The 13149-nt window shown below is 34.2% G+C and overlaps 1 protein-coding gene across 1 annotated transcript; it reads left to right on the plus strand.

The window, feature by feature from the left end:
* The first annotated feature begins 2122 nt into the window (after positions 1 to 2122).
* On the plus strand, positions 2123 to 12814 carry LOC132142197 (maternal embryonic leucine zipper kinase-like). Its single transcript, XM_059551866.1, has 18 exons — positions 2123 to 2371; positions 2725 to 2805; positions 2900 to 2985; positions 3137 to 3253; positions 3342 to 3485; positions 4055 to 4123; positions 4372 to 4464; positions 4541 to 4639; positions 4754 to 4822; positions 4896 to 4994; positions 5330 to 5416; positions 6447 to 6575; positions 6744 to 6896; positions 8001 to 8271; positions 9695 to 9800; positions 10523 to 10682; positions 11765 to 11868; positions 12190 to 12814. The coding sequence occupies exons 2-18, from the start codon at positions 2742 to 2744 to the stop codon at positions 12365 to 12367; spliced, it is 2028 nt and encodes a 675-aa protein (XP_059407849.1). The 5' UTR covers positions 2123 to 2371; positions 2725 to 2741; the 3' UTR covers positions 12368 to 12814.
* Positions 12815 to 13149: the final 335 nt, after the last annotated feature.

Raw genomic sequence — 13149 nt, forward strand, 5'->3', positions numbered from 1 at the left:
AAAACCTGCCATTTTGATTAGCCTAAAATGAGAACTGTACTGAGACCAGAATTTCTAAACAGTTTTACAGTATTTATAGGTTGGGTGTAAGTTTAAGTTTATAATTGAAGAATAAGTTTAGTATTGAATGTAATTCTAAACCATAACTGTATTTGTTCTATGGTTGTCAGTAATTTATTCTGCTTCATGAGGAAAGCATAGATAGGGATTTTGCATAATGTATCTTCCAACATTCTCTGCTTCCTTTCTCATATTTGCTATCTTTTGCTTGTTTTCTTACTACCAGTGTTATGCACATACAGTATATTATCTTCTCTCTGCTATACCTATTGTCTATTAGGGAATGCTATATAAAAAAAAACCTTTCTGCAGTAATCACCTGGGTTATAAATGTTTACTAAATACAAACCTCTTTTACTTGAGTTGCCAGTAATGTTATTATGTGTTCCTTTTGAAGAATATACCACAGCCTATGGATGAATGATTTTGCAGTGAATGCAAATTCATTCAAAAGATTTTACATTGACTTTTGCATATTCTTTACAGTTATGACTTCAGGAATTGGGGTTTATTTAGATAATTAGATTGTTTTGTGGGACATTTTTTGCTACCATAGATTTATTTTTCACTGATAATTTATCACCTTTTTAAGAATATAATTTTCCAGAATTCACAAAACACTGCTCACATAATCATACAACACTTATATAAAAATGCATAATATATGAAAATGTTTCAAAGGCAACATGGAAAATTACAAATCTGAGTTTGACAAAATATCAAATTACTAAATTAACTGCAAGTAATTTACCTACCAGTAATTTTCTGAATATTAAAAAGCTGCCATCCACTCTCTTCCTATAAGGCATGCTGTGTAAGCCATAGACATACTGTATCCTTGGAAATACCGTAGAAGTAGAAATAGTAAAAAGGAATGCATGATTGAAAGAATTACCAGTGAGTGAATGAATGATTCCAGCAATGAAAACTGGCTTTGTAATGCAGAAATCACCCAATTAAAATGACATCTAAATGACTGGAGAATGTATGTTTTATTAAATAGACTTTGCACCATTAGTGCCAACACATTTTAAATCCTCTATTGCATCAACTCTGCCTACTTCGCTAACAGTCAGATTGTTGTTGCTTTTATGTTGCTGACTGATATGGGACAATGTATTTACCACTGACATCTAGTAGCACGGGTGCTGCACAAAAAAAGGTGGCAGATGAACACAGAAGCATGAAGGTGCAGGGTTTAAATTAGGAGGAGTAAATGATTGAAGAAGTCCTGCATTCTAACTGGCCAAGAGAAGAAATTTTCACCAAAAGTTGCATTTTATGACTTTATAGGGTGCATTTTCATTTCCTAATGCAGACTTAAACATGGCAGCCCCTATGAGGAACCTCTTACAAATGAGGACAATCAAAAACAACGAAAGAGCAATGATATATAAGTGCTATAACAAGTCTCAGTTAGCTTAAACGCAGTACACAAAGGGCTTTTAAATAATATAATAAATAAACAAAAAACAGATAGAATAGAAAAAGAATAGCGAAAGCTAGGTATAGAGGTCTTTTTTATAATTGTATAATAAATGAAAAGAAAATAGAATACAAAAAGATTAGAAAAATACAAAAAGATTTTTTTAAAGAATAGAATTAAAATAGTGAGTGCTAAAGTTAGAGGGTCAGATAAAAAAGGAAAAAAGTTAATAAATAATAAAATGAATTAAATAAAAAAAAATATTATCAAAATTAAAAATTGTAGTGAGCTTAAGCTCTGGTAAGTCAGGTAACTTATTATTAGAGCTCCTTGTTCACATATTTATTTACTTGTGCTTATTTGTGTGTGTGTGTGTGTGTGTGTGTGTGTGTGCGTGTGTGCGTGCGTGCGTGCGTGCGTGCGTGTATGTATGTATATATATATATATATATATATATATATATATATATATATATATATATATATATATATATATATATATATATATAGACTCCTTGTTCCGGTATTTATTTATATATATATAATTTATTATTGCTGGCTCAGTGAATAATTTTCCAAAGCTTTAATTGTTTCGAAGCTTTGAAAAGGTTCGTTAGATCACTACCTTCCACTAACGCAGAAAGACTTTTATCTTAACCGGAAACAGGAACTCTTCTGACGTAGCAAGTGGGAAATTCAAATTCAAAAACATGTTCGTATGAAAGATACTTTGGCAGTTTTAATTTTATATCACATTATAAACATATGTTATTTCGAGTAGCAGAGTAAACTGTTGCCCTTTTTAAAATAACATCAAAGTTTTTATTTATTGTTTTGAACTCGCTTCTATCGGCGTTTTTAAAGTGAATCGTTGGAGCACAGCTGGTGAGTTTGTTGTTCAACATTTTGGTCAAAAGTCTTTGTTATGACTGCTTTTATTACAGTTAATTTATTAACATGTGTTAGTGTGACGCGTGTATATTTGGAAAATTAAACCTTTTTGGAAAATTCTGATGCATCCAGTACTTTTTACAGTTAGTAATGTGAGCTGCTTTCCACATTAGAAACCAGTCGAGAGCATAAAAAAAGAGATTTTCTAAAGTTAGTGATCCCGCATTGACAGAGTGGAAAGTAAATAAAAAAGCTACTCTTTGTGGTTCTACCTTCTGTTCTGTGTTTTTGTTGCAATGGCCTTAAATGTTTAAAGAGTAACTAAAAAAAATGCTGTTTTAATTTAGATGTAAGTTTCCTCAGCATGCCTGTTGACAGCACTTCTGAACTTCTCAAGCACTATGAGGTTTATGAAACCATTGGCTCAGGTAACGTTCATTAATGATGCTTTTATATAATGCTTTAGAGGTGCATACAAGAAAAAGAACATGCATTTAGTTTTATTTCCATTCTAACCCATAGGTGGTTTTGCCAAAGTCAAACTTGGTAGACACATACTGACAGGAGAGAAAGTGGCCATCAAAATATTGGAAAAGAAAGACCTAGGGGTAAGAGTTTCTCCTTTTAATTTTACATTTGCATAAACCTTTTGATGATAAAGATTAAATATGGAGATATTGTTTAATTTGCTTCAGATTTAGATGGAATACCTTGTTGGCGTGCTGAAAATGAAAATAAATGTGTGTTACCTGTTTCTAGGATGATCTGCCCCGAGTTAAGACAGAGATTGAGGCTATGAAGAACCTCAGTCATCAACACGTGTGTCGTCTCTACCATGTCATCGAGACATCAAGCAAGATCTACATGGTGCTCGAGGTATATTTCCTTGAAAGTGATTCTGATGCTTAATGAAAGTGCATTACGCTTCGTATGTTTATATGCATGTATCGTGCCGCTCTCTCAGTACTGTCCTGGAGGAGAACTGTTTGATTACATCATTGCCAAAGACCGGTTATCAGAGGAAGAGACCCGAGTGTTTTTCCGTCAGATCATCTCTGCGTTGGCCTATGTTCATAGCCAAGGTTATGCACACAGAGACCTCAAACCGGTGAGTTGGTTAAAAAAAAAGAGCATTACAATTTTAAGTAGTTTAACCATACGGTGGCATGCAAAAGTTTGGGAACCCCTTGCAGAATCTGTGAAAATGTGAATAATTTTAACAAAATAAGAGAGATCATACTAAATGCATGTTATTTTTTATTTAGTACTGTCCTGAGTAAGATATTGTACATAAAATATGTTTACATTTAGTCCACAACACAAAAAATTGCTGAAATTATTAAAATAACCCCATTCAAAAGTTTGGGAACCCTTGGTTCTTAATACTGTGTTTTGTTACCTGATGAACCACGACTGTCTTTCTGTTTGTGATGGTTGTGCATGAGTCCCTTGTTTGTTCTGAACAGTTAAACTGAGAACTGTTCTTCAGAAAAATATTTAAGGCAGATTCTTTAGTTTTCCAGCATCTTTGCATATTTGAACCCTTTCCAGCAGTGACTGTATGATTTTGAGGTACATCTTTTCATGTGGGGTGACTAAATGATGACAGTATTTCATTTAGGGGCGAATTATTACGTTAAATGTATTCTTAACACGACTGTTTCTTACTGACCTTAGGAAAACCTGCTGATCGATGAAGATCATAACCTAAAACTCATTGACTTTGGCCTTTGTGCCAAACCAAAGGTGTGTATCCATCTATTATATCAAGTCAAGCATGTGTTTATATGGCACTTATACAATACAGATTGTTTCAAAGCAGTATGACAGTAAACTGGAATAATAACCGTGTTAATGTTGCAAACTCAATTATGAAACGACTTCATTTGAAAGCAGCATGAAGCAGCTTGTTGTTTTAAATGATATGTCCACATGTCTCAATGCTTTTTAATAAATATTGGCATTTTAAAACTTGTGAATTGTTCGTTGATTAGGGCGGTTTGGGTTTGGAGTTGCTGACCTGTTGTGGCAGTCCAGCATACGCGGCTCCAGAGCTCATTCAGGGCAAGGCTTACATCGGCTCTGAGGTCAGTCTGCTGTATGTGTTTCATGTCCTACATAACAAATTAAGCATGTGTGTTACTCATGGCACTTGTGTTTCAGGCTGATGTGTGGAGTATGGGTGTGTTGCTTTACGCTCTACTTTGTGGTTTTCTACCCTTTGATGATGACAATTGTATGGTCCTCTACAGAAAAATTAGTGTGAGTTAATTGGTGTTCCACCACTTTACTCATCCATGCACTTTTACTAGGTTACTAAAATAAATGTATAGCACGTGATCTCATATTGTGCAATATTGGCTTGTGTTTTGACAGAGAGGCAAATATAGCAACCCGCACTGGCTTTCACCTGCTAGCATTCTGCTTCTAAACCAGATGATGCAGGTACTGTGCATGGTTTATGTGTCTGTTTGATGTTTTTAAGTACGTTTAGCTAGTTTATTCTCTTCTCCTGCAGGTGCACCCAAAGAGGCGTTTGACTGTGGAACAGTTGCTTGATCACTCTTGGGTTATGATGGGATACAGCACACCAGTGGAGTGGCACAGTAAACATCCTGTAAGATCAGCTCTATTAAAACATCTATGCCTCCCAGATCCAGTTAGTCAAGTCTAGCCAGTATTGTTTTTGTTAGACATTTTTTGGGGCATTAAAGCTGTTGTTATTCCTGTTGATTTTTTATATGACCTTAATGTGTTTGTGTTAAATGCTGGATTCAATATTAGAGTCCTCTTGATCAGGGCATTTATTGATCAGCTGTGTTTATTGATGGATACTCAAATTTTAAATAACACAGCTATTAGATGTAGAGAATACAGTATGTGCATCATCTGTAATTGTATGTTTCGGAGACCCTAGCTGTATAATTTCCTGTGTATGTTTGTTCTTTTCAGTTGGGTCATATAGATGAAGACTGTATCACTGAAATGGCAGTGGCTTTAAAACAATCCAGGCATCGCACAACCCAACTTGTGTCAGAGGTACTGAGTGATTTCCCGGATTTGAAATGAATATTATATTAGTTAATATTGTGATTACAATTTAAAATCGATTTTAATAGTTATTTTAAAAAATTAATTTATTCCTGTGATCAAAGCTGAATTTTCAGCATCATCAAGTCTTCAGTGTCACATGATCCTTCAGAAATCATTCTGATATGCTGATTTGGTGTTTAAGAAACATTTCCGGTTATTTTACAAAACATTTCAAGATTTAAAAGTTCAAAAGAACAATTTTTGAACGATTTCAAAATTTGTACTTTTGATCACTTTAATGTGTCCTTGCTAAATAAATTAATCCCTTTAAAAAAAACTAACTCGAAACAATTGAACTATAATTTACATACAGTTTTAGTAATAATTGATGCACACGAAGCAAACAGTTGTGAATTGTCTCATTTTTGCTTCTGATTAGATAATACTATTTATTTATTTTGTAAAAAAAAATATATAAAATGATTATTGACTTGGCAAGTTTATTTATATAGCACATTTCGTACACAATGGTAATTCAAAGTGCTTTACATAAAAGAATAAAAAAAATAAAACAAGCAATTTTAAAACTTTGAAAATGATTTACAAATTGACTTATTTAAAATTAATTTAAAACAGTTAGAAATAGAAAATGAACAGTGAATACGTAAAATACAGTGCAATCAGTTCGGACATCGCACATTGCTCATTCAATAAATGCACAGCTAAACAGATGAGTTTTGAGTCAAGATTTAAATGTGTATAACCTTTATAAAAACCACTTATGATTCAAACTATAGCTGTGAGAGAGATAATTTCAAGACTGTTTGGCGATTTATTTAAAAATGAGGTGTTGAAATTCATTGAATTTTATGGAATAACTCCTTAATTAGATAGATAACCACTTCAAAGAAAGAATAATATAAATTATTAGCCATGACCACTAGATGTCAGTAGATGCCAGTGCATAAACAAAAGTGTTCTCCATCATTCACTCAGAAGAGAAATCTTTACTCTCTGTGTGTGTGTGTTTCTTCAGTGGAAGTATGATCAAATGACTGCCACCTACCTTTTACTGCTGGCTAAAAAGCGACAAGGCCGTCCTGTGCGTCTGAGAGCAGAATGCCCCGTGATTGACCCCTTGTGCTCTCCTCTACAGGACATACAAGTGAGTTAAGTATCCACACATTTAGGAGCATTATGAATGCACGATTGCCAGCTCGTGCTACATTTATTAATTAAAAATATTACTGTAGTCATGTTTTGCCTGCTGTGCAAATGCTTATGTAGCTGAAGCTGTTGACAGGAGGAGTATGATTTTGTGCTTGTGTCTCAGCTGAAGAAGAGTCTACGCTTTAGTGAGGATGATGATGGTGTTCACCCAGTGGTGCTCGGCTCTATGGTCTTCCCTCTTGATTGCTACGATGACGAGAATTCCTGGACCCCTCTCACGCCCAAGAACACACACACCACAAACACTCCACACATGGTGATCCCTTGTTCTCTTTATTTCTCTGCTCTTCCCTCTTGTCCAATACAGCCACAGTCTTTTTTTCCTGCATTTAGCTTCCTTTTTATTTCTCCACACTCTTCTTTTCTCTTACTTCCTCTTTCTTGTTTTGTGCAGAACACAAGTTGGTCTTTCTTAATTACTGCACAGAACTGGATAGTGTTTGGTTAGTTTATAAATGCATTACTGGTAATGTATAAAGTTGGAATAATTAGGATAAAAAAAATATTTTTTTTTTTAAAGGAAGTGTCTTATGCTCAGCAATGCCACATTTATTCCAGTATTAGTGTCACATGATTCTTCAGAAATCATTTTAATTTGTTGATGCTTAGTGTTAGTATGGATGTTGTTAAGAAAACCATAATATACTGCAATTTAAAAGTTTAGGCTCGTTTATTTATTTAATATTGTTTAAAGAAATTAATACTTTTATTCAGCAAAGACACAAGAAATTGTTTAAAAGTGACAGACACTACATTTATAATGTTACAAAAGAATTCTATTTCATATAAAAGCTGTTCTTTTCAACTTTATATTCATCAAATAATGTGTCATGGTTTTCACAAAAAAAAATATTAAGCAGCAAAAACTTTTCAACATGGATAATCGTAAGAATCATTATTAATATTTGAGCACCAATAATATTCGATACCTAATCAACAAATCAGTATATCATAATGATTTCTGAAGATCATGTGACAATGAAGACTGGAGTAATGATGCTGTGCATCAAAAGATTAAATAATGATATTTCATAATAATATCGTGCAATCAAATTAATACAGCCTTGGTGAGCAGGAGAATTATTTCAATCAAAAAATGATTCCCTTTTTGACTGGAAGTGAATGTATATTTAGGGAAGTTTATGAACTTTCAAGAAGCCCAAATCCATAAGTAACATTTTATGGCAACATTAAACTTATTTCAACACATTTAACTTCAATAATGTGATGCATTTAAAAAATAAAACCAAATGTTTAGCAGGAGATAATGTTGGGCAATTTTACAATCAAATCATAGTTAATGCAGCAGCCCAGAAAGCACTTGATTTACTAATTGTTGTGAAACGTTTGTCGTCTTCAGAAGTTCACCTCTGAAACATCAGAAAAGCGGCGGAATGAAGTGTGTTACTCCCCCATCATAGAGCAAGGGCGACCCCGTCAACAGAAGCCCGAGAGGCGTGAGAGGACCAGAGAAAATAAAGAGAACCTCATTGTGACGGGCACAGATGGAGATGTTTTTGCTCTGCCTGCTCCCCGAACTCCGATGAGCAGCAGAAAGACCAAATCCAACAGAAATGTGGCGACAACACCCAACAACAACATCACTAGCACCAGCAGCAGCGCAAACAGAGGTGAGCTAGATAATGAATCAGTTAAACATCATAGATATGCTTTGTTGAACTGTTTATTGTATATGTCTTATTAATTTGGTTTCTGTGTCAATTTACATATGCCGTATTTTTGGAAATGTTCTTATATGGTGGCCTCAAAAGCTACGGGTCAGTAAAGATTAGATATTTATGTGTTTATTTACTTTGAAAGAAATACATACATTTATTTAGTGGATGGATGCATTAAATTGATCAAATTGTGACCGTTAAGATGTTTACAGAATGGGGGGTAGATTGGAGTAAAACAAAATTGCCATCACAGGAATACATTATGCTTTAAAATTTAATGAAAATAGGAAATACTTATTTGCAATCAATTGTATTATGAAATTTGACCATTTTTATTTTTACATTTTGTGATCAAATAAATGAAAGAGTCATCTTGTGAAAAATACATCTTTCAAAAACATTAAAAAAAGAAAACTGATCCCAAAATGTTTATACGGTAGTGTATTTAGACATCTAACCCACACCTAATGTAGGGCATTGCATTCACAAAATATAAAACCAAGTGCCATCTGCAAACAATTTTTAACTGAAATACAGTTTTTCTCAAGTTCACACAGGTGTGTTAGCAGAGTAACCAAACAAAGTTAATCGCAAAAACTACAAACATGTTCCACTAACATCTGACAATTAGAAAGCACCCAGAAATGGAAAAATGTGCTTACAATTTTTACAACTTGCTTTAATAATAGTATTATATAATCATCAAACAGTTGATCCATTTTTAACATTATATTGGAATTATTAACTCCTAGGAGCTGGTATTTTTTATGATTATTATTTATTTAATTGAAGGAAATGACTGCTGAAAGCTGAACAAAAGCATTGATAGTGATTTCTAGTGGTTCTGGAGATAAGGTGTAATCAAGGCTCTCACTTTTGACTTCACTTCATTTACACACTGATGCACTCGTTTTCTGCAAACTGGATATTTGAAGTCTTTCAGCCCTGTACTGCAGATGCTTAAATGGCATATCTGGAGTTTAAAGGACTATAGCTAAAAAGAGGTTTTTGTGTGTGTTCCTACATTTTCATCTAGCATCTATAGTTTGATTCAGCTGACCAAATTCTGAGTATGTGTCTCTATATGGGCACGGTGCGTCTGGGGAGAAGTCTTCATGTCCCAAAATCCACTGTGTCCACCTCGTTACTGTCACACACCATCTCCTGCACTGCAACAGACAGGTGCACACTGGGGACGGAGTGTGTGTGTGTGTGTGTGTGTGTGTGTGTGTGTGTGTGTGCGCGCTAGTGTGCAAGACAACTCCCGAAGCACATACTGACAGGTGTACGCGTCTATGTTCCCAGTATCGCTTCGGCAGCATGTAGTGACACATGTTTATCCTGTGTGTGTGTGTGTGTGTGTGTGTGCGTGCAGGAGCGTCCAGTACCACTAAAGAAGTGTCCCGCAGGAGAGAGATGGACCGACAGCAGAGCGGCCAACAAGGAGAACTGGATATACTGGCTTTCAGCCCTGAGAGAAGGTAGAGAACTTTCTGTATTTTGAGAGGAAGTTGAGGACTGTGGGATTTAAAGGTGAGTGTGTAATCCTGTTCCATGAGCAAAAGTGTTTTTTGTTTGTTTGTTTTAATTAATTTATATATATCATTGACACTATACCTTTAAGGTTTTTTGTTTATTTTTTTCACTGAGGTCAACTTAACTTTTTTGGAACAATGAGACTCAAATATAAATAAGCAAAAAAAAATAAATAAATAAATATATATATATATATATATATATAAAATTTAAGAGATTTTTAAATATTTTTATGTTTCCACCAGTTATTATTTTAAACAGTTATTGTTCACCAGTTATTATCTTAAACAGTGTAAAAGTCTTTACTGTCACTTCAGTCAATTGTCCTTGCTAAACAAAGTGTAATGTTTCTTAAAAATCATCTCATTAAAGCTAACTTTTGAACAACAGTGTAATTTATTTAAATTTTTCATGTCCCTTTTGACCCTCAATTTTGCCATTTTTTGCTTGATCTGTATGACCTGATATAAAAAAAAAAAATTGCATTTGAAATGAGATGCAGCACTTGCTGCACTTACTCTTGCAGATTGCTGTTGAGTCATTTAGGATTTAAACTAACCCTATTATTCTGTAATATGATCTTGGCAAAGCCTGTGTCTTACTGTGATAGATTTGCAGTTATACAAATGTGCTATTATATTCTAAACTGAATTTCTCACGTGTCCAGGTCTCGATCTCTGGACCTGGCTGGCTGTCAGGTGGACAGTGGGCAGAAGCGGAAGGGAGGTAAAGTGTTTGGCAGTCTGGAGAGAGGCCTGGATAAAGTCATTACAATGCTCACACCCAGCAAAAAGAGAGGACCTCGAGATGGACCACGCAAAATTAAGGTATCATTAGTCTTGTTTTTACATTTGCGCTTAGTCTTTAAGAGTGTATTGTTTGTCTGTTGTTCTCTTGAATTGCCTAAAAGTGCTTGTTTTTCCATATTCCAATTATTTTTAATTATGATTTGGCATGTTTATCGCTCAGTTGCAACCAGACACATTCTTAAATAAACTTTCTGAAGGGATAGGTTATTTATTTGCATGAATGTATGGATGATGGCTCTTTCATGGAATGTAAAAAGTAATTAAGGTAGTTGCTCTCAACCTTCTTGACTCCAAGGTCTGAAATTTTCCTCAACAATATTTGAAGACCCCGTGAAGTTTTCATGATTTTCTCGATAAGTGGATATATATATATATCTTCTTTTTTTTTTGACACCCAAGTTCTAAAAATATTTTAGAGCTTGGCATAATTAGAAAAATGTATATTCCTTATATAAATTCCATATATATTATACGATTTTATTTATTTATGTGATTTTTCCACTCTAGAAATCTCAGTTTTTTTTATCACTTCCTCATATATGCAGGTTCTCAAGACGGTAGGAAGCCAATTTTCATCTAAGAAAACAAGTAGTTGTTGAGTGGTTAAATTATAAAAATATCTTGATGCTGAGTTGTCCCCACTTTTTTTGTGCTTAAAGCCCTGGTTCATAACCACTGCCTGAAACCACCAAAAAAAAAAAGAGAGATAGACCGAGTTAGACCAAACAACTTGTGTGCTCTGTTTGAGGAACAGACTTTTTTTTTTTCTTTTTTTTGGTTTAACTTTCACTTTAAAGGACATTTCACCCCTAAAAATGAAAATTCTGTCATCATTTACTCACTCTCAATTTGTTCCAAATCTGTTTGTTTCTCTTTCTTTTGGAGAACACAAAAGAACATATTGTGAAGAATATGGGTTACCTAACAGTTGCTGGACCCCTTTGACTTCCATACAGTAGTATATATTTTTGTAACTATGCCTTTAACATTTGCTTCACGTGTTCATATTTCTTTTTCATTTCAGGCAGTCTCCATAATGCACATGTAGATGTTTTTCAGTGACTACATATATAAAAAAAAACTCTTTCTGTGTTTTGTAGGCTCAATATAACGTGACACTCACCAGTCAGACTAATGCTGACCAAGTTCTCAATCAGATTCTCACCATTTTACCAGAGAAGAATGTGGACTTTGTTCAGAAGGGGTAAGTTAAACTCTCACATTAAGTGTTTTCTGAAATGGGAATTCAAATTTTATTTAAATGTTTTTCTGCTAAACCAATGGTTCTCAACCCAACTCAGCAGGATGACAAGTATTGATATATTAAAATCAAAATCGAAATGCTAAAAATCTTTTAAACATCTTATAGCTGATATTTATATTCTAGAATACAGAACATAATTTGAAGGGGGTGCCTTTCAAATGTTGTTTTGGAAAACGGGGACTTCAGAAAGGTTGTAAACAATAACTTGTTAATTTTAGTAAAATCGTTATATGGTATAATAAGGTCCTCTTTTTCTGTTAGCTATACTCTGAAGTGCCACACACAGTCAGACTTTGGAAAGTTGACCATGCAGTTCAAGCTGGAGGTGTGTATCCTGCAGAAGCCCGAGGTGGTCGTGATCCGTCGACAGCGGCTCAAAGGTGACGCCTGGGTCTATAAACACCTGGTAGAGGACATCCTGTCCAGCTCCAGCATCTGATGTCACTCTTGAGGCAGACGAAGCGACATCACCTCTTACCTACCTGAGTTAAATGAGGTAGATGGAGTCTGTTTGATGTCCATTACAGAAAAACCTCCACTTCTACTTTATATTTCATATGACCATGTCCATTATTCTTTGGCATGTGCAGGAAGTGATACAGTATTATTCCGTCATGTTCTGCCCTTGATAGAAATGCAAATATTTTTGTCACTTTATACTATACGTCCTTCTAATTTAGCAATAAGCAGTACTCGTATAGCATTATGCCAGCAATTGCATCTTATTCGTCATTTGTTTTTATGTTTGTCTTTATGATATAGTGTCAATGTCAAGTTTTTCTATTTTTTTTAATCTGTTACCCTTTTCAAAATGTTTGTCATTTTGTTCATGTTTCTATTTGTGAGCGTGTCAGTCTGACTCGTAAATAAATCTTTTTAACATCTATGTTTCAATGTATCAATGACTGGTGTATTTCAAAATAATATACAGATTATTATCCCTACCATTGTCCTAGTCAACTGCACAAAGCAATATAAAAAACAAAATCATAGCTCATATGAAATATTGGATATTTTAAATAAAAGCAAAATGGAATGTTGGTAATGTTACTTGTGACAAATTCAAAATTAACTTGCCATATTGCAGAGCTATTTATCTTTTTTCTCTGTTTGAAATGAAGTAAATGTAAATCCTATAATGAGCAGTTACTGATAAGTCCATCTTTTAACCCGTCTTTTTGCTTTATCCTGAATAATCACTACTGTAAGTCTAATCTAGAG

The sequence above is a fragment of the Carassius carassius genome, chromosome 6 (genome assembly GCF_963082965.1).
Source record: "Carassius carassius chromosome 6, fCarCar2.1, whole genome shotgun sequence".
In the NCBI taxonomy this organism is placed as follows: Eukaryota; Metazoa; Chordata; class Actinopteri; order Cypriniformes; family Cyprinidae; genus Carassius; species Carassius carassius.